The sequence below is a fragment of the Lynx rufus genome, unplaced genomic scaffold, assembly GCF_022079265.1.
Source record: "Lynx rufus isolate CCGP_SWC_20201006 ecotype Redwood Valley unplaced genomic scaffold, mLynRuf1.p SCAF_2, whole genome shotgun sequence".
Lineage (NCBI taxonomy): Eukaryota > Metazoa > Chordata > Mammalia > Carnivora > Felidae > Lynx > Lynx rufus.
The window spans coordinates 56,438,763-56,451,692 of NW_025814834.1; the positions used below are offsets into that span (position 1 = coordinate 56,438,763).

The following is a 12,930-nucleotide window of genomic DNA, read 5'->3' on the forward strand; positions in this document are numbered from 1 at the left end:
TGTTTAAACTGTTTCAAAGCGCCTGAACCCAAACGACCTTCTGCAAACAACTCTCAATCTCGCGGGCCGAGAGTTTAGGTTTTATTTGCGGGGAGAGGGAGGGATTGAGCGCGGGGACCAGGAAGCCAATGCAGCCCTCCTCCCGGCACCCCGCTCGCCTGTCCGCGGGGACCCCCGCCCGCGGCCCTTCCCTGCCCCGGGCCCACGAGCTTCTTGCGTCAGCTGGGGCGGGGGTGGGGGATTTTCGGAAGCTCTGCCTGCGCAGCCAGCCCGGGAACGACTGGCCCGGGCTCTTGCCCCGCCCTCTGGGGGGGCGGGAGGCGGAGCGGGGCAACAGCCCAGCGGGCCACTCGGGCTGTGTCGCGGGAGTGCTGCGGTGACCGGAGGAGCAGCCGTCGCCTGTGCCGCCCAGTCCGCGCCGCGCCTCGGCACCTGGGACAAGGCTGCCGTCGGGGAGCGCCACACCACGGTCCCCAGCTCATCATGATGGACTTGGAGCTGCCGCCGCCCGGACTGCCGTCCCAGCAGGTGCTACCCCGGCCCTTGGAGCCCATCGGTGGTGCCAGGACGGGGACAGGGGCTCAGGGAGCTGCGGACTGGGCGGGACAACCGCAGCCGGCTTCTCCCGTCTACGGCCTGAGTCCGGACTGCTGTGGCCGCGCACTAGAGCCGCTGCGCTTGCGCTGGGGCCCGGACGGGGAGGAGGAGCGGGGACCCAAAGGGCTGCGAGGATCCTATGGGACGCGAGGGGAGTGGGAGTGCGTCCCCCGAGGGCGACTATGCGGAGGTCTGGAAGCTACTTCCGTGTGCGTAGGGCGAAGGGGCCTCTCTAGCCACGTCCCCGGCTTCCGGAGCTGGGACTCGGGAGCTCCAGCTGGAGTTTGAGCAGCCCCAGAGGTGGCAGGGCAGGAGGGGGCGGACGCTGGCGGTCTGAGCCGGCGCGGCCCGGCCCTTCCGGGGCTGCGCTGCTCCCCCGCCTCGGAGCCGGCAAAAATGTGCCTAGTCACGGGGCCGCTCTCGGGGGAGTTGAGGTCTCCTCCGGACTGGGACCCGGAGCCCCTGCCCTACCGCCGCCCCCATCCACGTTCTCCGCGGGCGCGGGCGGTGGCTCTGCGCGCTCACCCTGCTGGCCCGTCTAAGGGCACCCCTTGGCAAAGTAATCAGTCAATCCATCCATCAGATCGCTCGTAGGCAGCTTGGCGAGAAAGCCCAGCCCCCAGGGTGGGGGTAGGGAGGAGGTCACTAAGTGCCCAGCGCTCTGCGATGCCCCGACGTGCGGCGGCGGGACCAGGCGCTCCCTCGCGTGGTGGGAAATGTTCGGCCTAGGAGATCCGGGGTCGGCCTCTGGCAACCGGCGGGTAAATGCGGGCGGGGCAGCGAACTGAGGTCGGACGCGGCTTCCCGATACCCGCGTGGTGCCTCCCAGTGGCGCACGCCGGGTGCGTGGACTCGGCCTCCAAGACAGTGGCCCGTTGGCTGTCACGGCGGCCCTCGGTTGGCCCTTTCCTGCTTTATAGCGTGCAAACCTTGCCGCGCCGGGGCCAAGGGACAAGTTGGAGCTGTTGATCTGTTGCGCAATTGTTATTTTCCCCAGGGCGGCTTTGTCTTTGGATTTAACGTTTCAGAATGGCAGTTCCAAAATGTGTAAGGCAGGATATTCTGTGCTGTGCTGTCAAGGGTAAGAGTTTCGAGAGTGGATTAGAATTTCTATTGATTTTAGGCTGTTAGTAAATTTTTTGCTGTCATATATTATTTCTTCCTTGGATGCTTTCGTTTTTTTCTAGTTGAGAATTTGCTTCGATTTCTTAGCATGTTTCTTTTGCTAGGGCAGAAGGTGGGACACTTGGGTTTCGTAGTATTTTGCTAGCGAGTTTTGTAAATTGTTATAAAAGTGAAAACAAGTTACTGTTCATACTTTGTAGGGACTTTCAAAGAAGTAGATATTTATATTTCCAAATATTTTTGGTAATTGGGTTTTTAGGAAAAATACTTAGTACTTGGTTCAAGGAAATGTGTAGCGTAATAGGTATGAGTAAGAGCATATGTTTATACTGTTAAATGTGAAGTTTTACATTAATCTTGAAGATTTAAGATTTTAAGTTATTGACAATATATTGTGCTTTTTTGTTATTTAAAGCTGTTTGTCTTAACCTCCCCCCCCTTAATGATTAGGATTGTATTCCCTCAGTTCGCGCTACTATGAAGTATATTGTACTTTCCGATTTAACTACTATTCAACAGAATTTATATAACCATCTAGCTATTTATACAGTAATCTATATAACCAAAGGATATAAAAGGCTAATGGACTTTTGTTTTTCTAAACTGTGTTCTAGAGTTCTCTATTATTTTTAATTTTTTTCCTGTGTAATTTAACATTCTATATATACAAAAGTTCATTAAGCATGTGTATTGCTTTCTCTTTTAAATGTGAATTTTCAGTTATATTTGATAAGGTAACTACTTTTCCTCCTTTGTAATCAGACACAGTTTTCATATTTGAAGACTATGAAAAAAGGAAATGGAGTAAAATTTGAAATCAAGTTCATGTGTGTAACTGTTAATCATATTAAATAATAGTGGTAGTCTGGAAAGATTTCAACAAAAAGTCAAGAATGGATTCTGAACTTTGTCAAATAAATTCCAGGTATGAGGTGGTACTAGGATTCAGTTTTTCATCCTGTGGGCAGAGGAGGTATTGATAAACAGGGTAGAAAGCAGAGCCTGAGATTCTGTATTTCTGTTAGCTGAAGGAACCATCCATTACCCCTTTCAATGGTGTCTCAGATAAAGTACTTTTATATATGAGGGATGGAGTTGATCTTGGACTAGACTGATTAAGATTATTTTTAAAGGAACATAAGACAGGCCTCTCATCTGAATGAATGTTAAGCAAAGAACAACTTGACTTTTTAGATACGACTTTTTAGACTTGAGAGATTATGGAAGCTGCATGTAGGAGAATAAATACACAATTCATATCAGTCTTTCTGCTTTAAAAATAATGGGTCATTCTGGAATCTTTGTTGTTGGGTTTTTATAAACAATGCTGGATAAAAAAGAACTCCTGTCTTTCTTTAGGATTACCAGGATCAGTTGAAAACCAAGTACAGTTTTTCTTAATATTTATTTTCATTCAGGATGAATATTCTTCAGAGCTACATGAGAAAAGGAAGCCTCTGTGGACTATAAGCACATTTTTTTGTTGTTGTTGTTGAGAATTTCCTACCTACTGGCTGAACATAACTTAAAGTGGGTTTTGCATAAAAAATATTTTCTCTTGAATTTTTCTTTGATCTGGGGTTAACTTTTCAGTGCAAACTCTTGGGTGCAGGAAGAATTTGGCACTAAGATGATAATAGATGAGTTATTGGGCACTTCCTTGAGTGCCAGGAGCTGCAATAATTGCTTCACCTGCATAATTCCACACTAACCCCATGGGAAATACTATTATCTCCAGTTTCCAGGGGGAGACTAGAGGCACAAAGAGGCCAAGAGTCCTGCTTAAAGTGCCCCCAACTATTTTTTATTAATTACTTTATTTACATAAGTAATCTCTGCACCCAACATGGAGCTTAAACTCACTACCTGGAGATCAAGAGTCCCATATTCCACCTACTGAGCCAGCCAGGCGCCTGAAATGCCCCAACTATTGACTGGTGGAGATGGGATTCAAACCTAGATAGTCTGACTCCAATGGCTTTAAATCACCACTTCCAGACTAGACCAGGATTGCTTAAACTTTAAACAGGAGGAATAGCTCACATTTTAAAAAGTGGATTAATTGAGAAGAACTAGGGGAAAGAGAGGCAGGAATTAAAAAGATTAACTTCTGCACCTTTTCCACTTAACAAGAAATTCATTAACTTTGTATGTATTGGAGGAGGCGGGCCCTCTTAAATTCAGTGAAAGTAAATACAACCTGGCGATTAATTACCACATGGGGGCTTTTTAAGGAAGACACTGAGACCTAGAGGGGTTTCATTTGGAGGGGCAGGACCATTTCTTTTCTTTCTTTCTTTCTTTCTTTCTTTTCTTTCTTTTCTTTCTTTTCTTTCTTTCTTAGTAATCTCCACATGGGGCTCAAACTCACAACCCTGAGATCAGGAGTCACACACTCTGCTGACTGAGCCAGCCAGGCGCCCCAGGGCCACTTCTCAATATAATAATACTTCTAAAAATTCATGGGATCTCAGCAGTGTTCAAGATTAAGGTTAGGGTTATGTTAGGGTTGGGGCATTACATTTTTCAGGGACCATTTTTCCTTTTTCTTAATTAATCTGTTAGCTGCTAGACCCCCCTTTGCTTACCTTTATTTGCCTTGTTAGTTGGTACATTCTCCTGTTCATTGACTTGTTTTGCTTTGAAGTAGTCAAAAATAAGTTTGATAATATATATATGTATATGTATGTATATATATAGTGAAAAGTGGGATCGACAGGGTTAGGCCAGGTTGAAAGTCACTGGGTAGAATGGGGAGAATTTGAATGGAAAATGGCTAGGAGAAATTTGTTGGCTCAAATTAAACACCAGTCTCTTGTTTAGGGCATTTCTGAATTGAAGCAAGCATAAGGGCTCAAGTTATCTCAATGAAGCTTATTTAGGGTTTTGAATATTTCAAAATCAAATATATTATTTCTTAGTCTTTATTGTTAAACAAGTTGTTTTCAGAATTATCGTCTTATTTGTGTGAATTAAAGTGGTGCAGGATTTTTAGGACCCGGTGAGTGATTTGCCTGAAAGTTAGTGTGAGTAAACCCAGGGTATTTAAATGCCTGGTCCAGGGGTGCCTGGGTGGCTCAGTCGGTTTAGCATCTGACTTCAGCTCGGGTCATGATCTCAGTTTGTGGGTTTGAGCCCCGCATCGGGCTCTATGCTGATAGCTCAGAGCCTGGAGCCTGCTTTGGATTCTGTCTCCCTCTCTCTGCTCTCCCCTGCTCATTCTCTCTCTCTCTCTCTCTCAAAAATAAATAAACATTAAAAGAAAATAAGAAAATAAATGCCTGGTCCAGCCATTTCTGAAAGTTTGCTGAAATCTGTTGCATACCAGGGTATGGGAGGACAAATTTACTACTGCTTTATTTAACGTACCTCCTTTACCTTTGGCTGTATGTTTGTTTTAAATTTACTGTTAACATGAATAATAAGAGTTTATATTTTGATAATATGATTTTTAGGAGTTACTAAAATTTCATTGCCACCTGCTTTTAAATATGGTCCAACAGACATTTATTGAAAGGGGTCTAAGATACAGGCCAAGGCTTTTTCAATTGCCCAGTTGATGTGGCATGTTTTCTGGAAATGAAAGCAAAAATTTTCTAATATTTACATTCCAAAACAGTATTAGGAAAAAAAAATAGTATTCTTACACTAACCTTCCCCCACACACAGACACCCTCCCTCCAAGAAAACACCAAGACTGCTAAACAAAATTCCGTTCTGCCTAAAGTTGTTGGTTTTCTTTGTGTCAGCCCCTGCCACAATAATCACTTTTCAGTTATTGCTATTAACAGTTTTAAGAACCTGGGCTGGCTCAGTTGGTAGAGCATGTGACTCTTGATCTCAGGGTCATGAGTTTGAACCCCAGGTTGGGTGTAGAGATTACTTAAAGAAAAAAGTTACGAACTCTGAGGGTAGGAGGCACTTTTAACTGATCATCTTTATGGCATATGGCCTATAATACCTGTGTGTCATAAAGCCTCCTATATGAGAGTCTTTCTGTGTGTGTAAGCATGTAAGTTTATTTGACCCAAACTCTGATAGTGAAGACAAATCCAGGGCATAAGAAGGGTTTAGAACACCAAGTCCATCTATCAATGGCCCTGTTGATAATTGGCTCTTGAGAGTCATTAGAATCCCATCGACAGCCTGTGTTCTGGAAGATTAAAAAAAATCCTTGGCAATGCCAGGTAGTCACTCCTTTCTCATAAACTCCGAAATGGAGACTTTGGTGCCTGTGGTAATAGCATACTGGCCAGATCTGAGCCCTCTGTTGCTTTTTTTTAAAATAAGAGAATGATTGTGTAAGAAAAGAAAAAAAAAAAAAAATCAGGTCATTTTGACTTTGAAGCTTTCTTTTGAACTTCAGAGTTTTTATTTTCTGCATTAGGCAATTCTGTTGCATCGCCTTTTAAAATCTCTGATATTTGTCTTGACTGTGTATTTTTGCCCCCTCTACAGCTAGATTGTGAATTTCTTGAAAGCTGGTCATAGAATTTGTATTTCTCTCCTTTTTAAAAAAAAAAAATATTTACTTTTGAGAGGAGAGAGAGCGAGAGCCTGAGCAGGGGAGGGGCAGAGAGAGAGAGGGAGAGAGAATCCCAAGCAGGCTCCACACTGTCAGTGCAGACCTCGACTCGGGACTCCCGAACCTCGAGGTCATGACCTGAGCTGAAACCAAGTCAGACGCTTAACCAGCTGAGCCACCCAGGTGCCCCTGTGCTTTTTTTGAAACAGCTATATGAGATAGAATTCACATACCGTATGGTGTACCCATTTAATATAGACAGTTCAGTGATTTAGTGTATTCAGAGTCGTGCAGCCATCACCACAACCGATTTTAGAACATTTTCAGTACCCCAAAAAGAAACCGCATAATTATTAGCAGTAACTCCCCATTTCCCTTCAACTCCCTTAGTCTCTGGTAACCACTCATCCATTTTTTATCTCTGTGGAGTTGTCTGTTCTGGATATTTCATGTAAATGAAATCATGCCTTATGTGGTTTTGTGTGGTTGGCTTCTTTCATTTGATACCTTGTTTATAAGGTTTGACCACGGGGTAGCATGTATCAGGACTTCATTCCTTTTTATTGCCGGCTGCTGTTCCACTGTATGGATACACCACATTTAATTTCTGTTCTCATCAGTTGATGGACATTTGGGTTGTTTCTGCTTTATGTATTTCTTTTTGTTCCCTACAGCAATGGTTCTTAAACTTTGTTTTCTAGTTGAATCAACCATCAGTATTTTAACATGCTGACATCCAGGTCATATCCCTCATTAAAACAAAATCTGTGGTGGTGGGACCCAAACATCAGTATTTTTTTTTTAAGCTTCTGAAAAGAGATTTTCCAGTGTGCATTCAGGTTTATGAACCAGTGCCTTAGAGCACCTAGCTCAGTGCTTGGTACCCACTGAAGGTATTTATAGTGATTTAGAAAATCTGGTTAGGATATTTGTCGAAAATCATGAAAAGAAGTGTCTTTGTATTTGATCATTGACCTTCACAACCTAAGGTTAACACCCAAATCTGAGATCTGTTTTAAGGTGCCTGGCGAATGTTGGAAATTCAGTAAATATAACTTGAGCTCTTTAATCCCTCATGGGGATTTGGGTGATAATTTTGTTATCAAGAGGTTTTCCCCAAGGGGGTCAGAATTCCTCTGTGTTTGGTCAGGAATGTGACCTGTGAGAACATGCAGTCTCAATCATTCAGGGTGAGCCTAGGAAAGGCAGTGGGGACAGAATGCTTGGGCTAAGTGTTGGAGAGCCTGGAGGCTAGGACACAGTTTGCCTTCCTCTAGGAAATTCCGTGCTCTGAGTTTTTCGGCCTTGTTACCTCTCCATTTGAAGAGAACAAAAACCTTACATCTGCAAGACAACTTTTAGCAATTCAATTTTTTGGCTCCCTGTAATCTGCCTAGTGAAGTATTCTTTATATTCTGACTGCGGTAGCTGCCATTTGTACTTACCCAAATGGCTTTCTGGTTTACATCTTTGGAAACTGGGGCTAACTTCTGAATCTTTTACGAGTGAGTGAGTGAGTGTGTGTGTGTGTGTGTGTGTGTGTGAGCTACAGCACTGCAGTACCACTCAATAGACCTGAAAGTATGGTCCCATACTGGGATTGGGCCCAGAAGGGAGCAGACACCCGGTTCCAGCCATAGCCTCTCTCTACTGTGGCCAGGTAAAACTTTGGCAGCCCACCTCCAGCCTTTCTGTAGCCATCAGTAGTTCGAAATTCTTTCAACCCATTCTTCCTTTTTGCTTTAAGATTTAAAAAACAATATCTTATTCTTTATTTGTTCCTAAGAGTTTTGTCCTGAGGATAGGTGTAATGTGTGTTTAAAGTACCTTCAAACAGTGGGATTTCAGTGTTAACATTTAGGCTGTATGCAATGCATACTTGTATTTCAGTGAATGACTTGCCCCGGTAAAGGCTGTTTTCCTTCTTTGCTGGGATGTAGCCATCATCCAGGGTGGGTTAGTGCCCGTCTCTCCCCCCACCCCATGTCTGTGTAAGATCAGGGACAATACTGACTGCCTGTGTGGGTGGCCTGCTGATAAAGAGTATGGAACTTTGCTGTACTCCAGACTTGACAGCCTTTTGTCTGCTCTGCTTCAGCACAAAAGTATAATGCACATGGATGTAGAACTCAACCTGTTCTCAGTCTAAGGGATTAGAATACCGGGGAAAGTGATTATCCTGTTCTGTTGCTTTCTGTGAACAGAACTGAAACAGAAGGGTGACACATGGTCGAATTACTCTACTTTTTCAGGTGCTTGAGGGCTGACTACAGAACCTGTCCTTTCTGTTGCTGTGTTTTTTTTGGTATTGGATCTAGGGAGTCTTATTGCTGTGTCTAGAGACTGGAAGAGCCCTGAATTTTTTTGACGTAGCAAAAATATAAATCAAAAATTTTTTAATGTTAAAATCCTGGTAATAAAAACCACCAAAAATTAAAAATATTTTTTTAATTGCCAATTTTGAAGAAGTTGTTTTTGTTCTTGGTAATTCTCAGTGAAACAGAAGTAAAATATGCTTTGAGGAACCAACCCCCAAGGACAGGACCAGGGCTGGTTCACTTTATGCTAACTGCGGTCCCTGCCCTGTATGTTCTTCTGCTGAGACCAGGACCAGGAATGAGAACCATTCTGTGAGTTCAGGCTCTTTCTTCTCCAAAGACAGAGGCTCACCCTCTGCTGGAAACTTCTTTACTTAAGGCTGCATGTTTGGGAGAACCTTGGGGCATTGGATTGAGAGTAAGGATGGTGACTTCAAGAGGGCAAATTCTGGGTTCTATTTGACTTGGAAAAAAAGGTGCTAGCATGAAAGGGAGAGAGATTGGGAGGAAAAAGAAAACTAGTTTAAGGGACTTCTTTTCATGGACGCAGGAGGAATACAGACTTTTTGGACTTTTCCTGAGGAAAGCATCAGATGGACTTGGAATTTGTACCTGAAGATCTCCTAAATGTTTAATACTTGGATTTGCTCTTCAGTGTGCAGCCGGCACTTACGTTCTCCATGTGAGGAAAGAAAGCAATTTTGAGTATTTACTTGTGGTGTTGACACTCGTTGTCTTTAGTTCTTTCAACAACCCTGTTAATGTAGGCTTTGTCTTTTCCTGAGAAGACTCTTTGGAGAGGTTAAAAAACAGCCCAGAGTTCAGTTTAGGAAACCAGAAACCACACGAGATGTTTCAGACAGGGAATTTAATACAGGAAATTAATGTATAACTGATTGGACAGACAACCCAAAGATTAGCAGCCTCAGGAAGCCACTCAGAAGCTGGCACCGCATCAGGAGCTGGCAGCACTGAGAGGGGTTCTCCCTCCCACCCTCCAGCCCCTCTCCTGTGCCCCTTCTAGTTGATGGAGTGCAAATATGTGACCACTGGGTAATTCAATAATGTCATCTTAGAAATCCCTATAGAGTACAGATGGAGTCTCTATTCGATGAGTTCCCAGTTTGGGTGAGTATTCCCATTGTTGGTAGGCCAAGTGCCTCCCTTTCCCTGTGAGATGCCCCTGGGATGCCAGGGCAGGATTGATTCTGTGTAGCCATGTTTTTGATGTTGCTGAAGGACTTGGGCCTCTGGCTCTTAAACTTCTGGGGAGGTTCAGAAAGGAGGGAAAATATCTTAAGAGCTGGGGAACCTCACGTCTTTTCTCAATGATCCTGAGAAATAAAGCCTTTTCTCCCCCAGAGAGATGGGAGTAAGAATGACACCCCTAGATAACTCATCCATCTTCCTTTCCTCTGTGCCTGTGGGACTCTTGGAAGTCTGGGACTCCTGGAGTACATGGCTCAGAGTCCAGTTGATAATGGTACTGTAAAGCTTTAGCAGTTGTGGCTGTGCTGGTGGAGGTGGTCATGATGAAGAGACGGAGGGGACAATTAGTCTTCCCTTGCAGTCACGTTTAACCAGCTTCCTTCCAACGTCATGAAAGAATCAGCCTTTTGATGTTACAAGGCATCTGAATACAGACAACCAGCTATTTCATAGGGAAGGAAAGGGAAAAAGCTGACATTTACTGAACACCTGGTAATACTGTAGTAGGTCTTGGACATGTTCTCTTACTTGATCTTGACAATAAATCTGTGGTGATAAAGGCTATTACCTCCATTTTACAGGTGAGGAAACCTACTCAAAGAGGTAAAATAAGTTGTCTGGGGCCATGTCACTCATGATGGCAGAACAGGGATTTATTAGCATGTCCATAATCCCTGCTCTCCTGTCCGTTTTCCTTGTTCCTTCCGTTTCTTTTCTTGTCTAGTAACTGTGGGTATTTTGTTAGAAACTAAGGAATGAGGTACTCCTTTACAAAGATTAATTAAGGCAGTGTCCTTACCTCAAGGAGCTTTACTCAGTGTTTTCCAAAGGGAGTGCTGCTGACACATGGGCTGGACTTCTCTCTTTGGAGTGGAGGACTGTCCCACATTACAGGATATTCAGCACTATTGTGACAGCTCGGAAACCCCCCCCAGCCCCCATTTCCATCCAGTTTCGGTTGCTGCTCAGTGGTGGTACGAGCCCCAGTGGAACTGCTGTCCTGCACGGTCTTCTAGAGACTGTTGAAGCCAGGATATTACTGTTCCCAGGAAAGCTCAGGGCATTACAGGAGTCCCTCATGATCCAAGATGCCCAATGGTTGCCTGAAACCGCAGATAGTACTAAACCCTATATACACGATGTTTTTTCCTATACCTGCATACCCATGACAAAGTTTAATTTCTAAATTAGGCACAGTAAGAGATGAACAACAACATGATAAAATAGACCAATTATAACAATGTAATGTAATAAAAGTTATAAATGTGGTCTTCCAAAATACTCTTCTTGTGATGATGTGAGGTGATAAAATGCGTATGTGTTGAGATGAAGTGAGCGACATAGGCCTTGCAACATAAATTAGGCTGCTGTTGACCTTCTGACAATACATCAGGAGGATCGTCTGCTTCTGGACCTCGGTTGACTACAGGTAACTGAAACTGGTGGAATAACGGGACTCCACGTGTACTTCCTGGTTCTTTGTAGGAAGGCCCCATCTCCTCAGATGGCAGCCTGTTCACACCTTTTATCCTAAACCTGAAGGGAGTAACAGAGAGAGAGAGCCACGAAAGCTCTAGAAACCAGAGGGGCCAAGAACATTTCATTTACTCAGGTAGAGTGTCTAGTCCAGTTCACTTAACACAGAGGTCATTGTCATTTGATATGGTAATATCGTCATTGCTGATATTCACCGTTTCTCAGGCCTACAGCTACAAGGAAGCTTTCCTCAAAAGATAAGCTAAACATTATTTTAAAATTTCAAGATGAAGTTAAAAGCCATGTACCATACCTCTCTGGATCTTTACTGCCTTTTCTACTGGGTACTTCGTGAAGAAGGCTGAGTCCTGAGTATAGAATAGCTGAAGAGGTTAATTATGGTAATAGATTGATGCTTTGGAAAAAAAAAAAAAGTCTAGAATATGGGGGCAAAGTGAGGTTACCATGTTCCACCGTCAGTCTGAGGGACATAACTAGGGGCCTCTAAGGAAATATACTCAGCATTTATGTTGACTGACGTGTTCAGGTTGCAAGGTGTTTTTTTTTTTTTTAATGTTTATTTTTGAGAGAAAGAGATAGAGCGTTAGTGGGGGAGGGGCAGAGAGAGAGGGAGACACAGAATCCGAAGCAAGCTCCAGGCTCTGAGCTGTCAGCACAGGGCCCGATGCAGGGCTCAATCTCAGGAACCGCGAGATCATGACCTGAGCCGAAGTCGGCCGCTTAACCACCTGTGTCACCCAGGTGCCCCCAGGATATTTGATTCTCTCGAAAAATCAATTTTATTGTTAAGTTGAAGGAATATGTGTTTATAGATTTAAGGTATAATACTTTATTTTTAGTAGAGCACCCAAAGAATAATTTGAAGTATTATTACTATGAAATAACTTCGATAATTTTAAATAATTTTTCTACGATTGGTAGTTGGGTCATAAGTGATAGGAAACACGGTACCTTTGTTATGTAAGTAATTAGAATTCTTTGAACCCAGACACCTTATGTACACAGTGAAAATACTGAATTCTGAGCCTAAATGTGCACCTACTCATTCCACAAAAATTTATTAGGAATTTACACACCCTAGGAACTTTCAGGGCATGAAGTTGTCTTAATCTTCCAAGATAATGTGGCAAATGTGTTGTCTTCCTTGAAAGACATTTGCTTTTCAAGTTTTCCCTCCTCCTAATCAAACGCTTTGCTCTTTGTACACCTGGATTATAGGGCATGTTTCATATCATTGAGCATAATTTACTTTATATCTCTGTTTTCTCTGCTTAAGGTCTTCCTCTAGGGCAGAGACTGTATTTTATTTCTTTTTTATAACTCTGGTGTCTGGCATCATGCCTAGACTTTACATAATAGTAGTTGCTCCCTAAACTGAGGGTGAGTCTTACTGCCCTCCAGGTGCTCGGTATTTACACAGGCTCATCTGTGACACGTGACAGCTCCATGACAGTGCAGAAGAGAAAGTGTCACTTCCAACTGGGGTGCTCGGAGGACATCCTGGAGGAGGTAGCATTTTAACTACAGGTTTTTATTTTTGTTTTTGTTTTTTAAGTCCAAAGGATTTCTTTGGCTCAGACTTCATTTGGAACCCTGAGGAAGGGTGCAGGCACAAGCCAGACTTCTGGCAACCGATTGGGTCACTAGGGATGAGAAGGT

General features: G+C 43.7%; 1 protein-coding gene across 2 annotated transcripts in view; it reads left to right on the top strand.

Moving 5' to 3' along the window:
* The first annotated feature begins 352 nt into the window (after nt 1-352).
* NFE2L2 (NFE2 like bZIP transcription factor 2) overlaps nt 353-12,930 on the top strand; it is a 34,646-nt gene continuing 22,068 nt past the window's right edge. Inside the window, exon 1 of one of the 2 annotated variants that reach the window (XM_047082608.1) lies at nt 353-528. In XM_047082608.1, the coding sequence (XP_046938564.1) occupies nt 484-528 (45 nt within the window). In that variant the 5' untranslated portion in view covers nt 353-483. Of the gene's footprint in view, nt 529-1,602; nt 1,679-12,930 lie in introns of those variants that run through there. The other variant, XM_047082609.1, reaches the window with a different exon arrangement.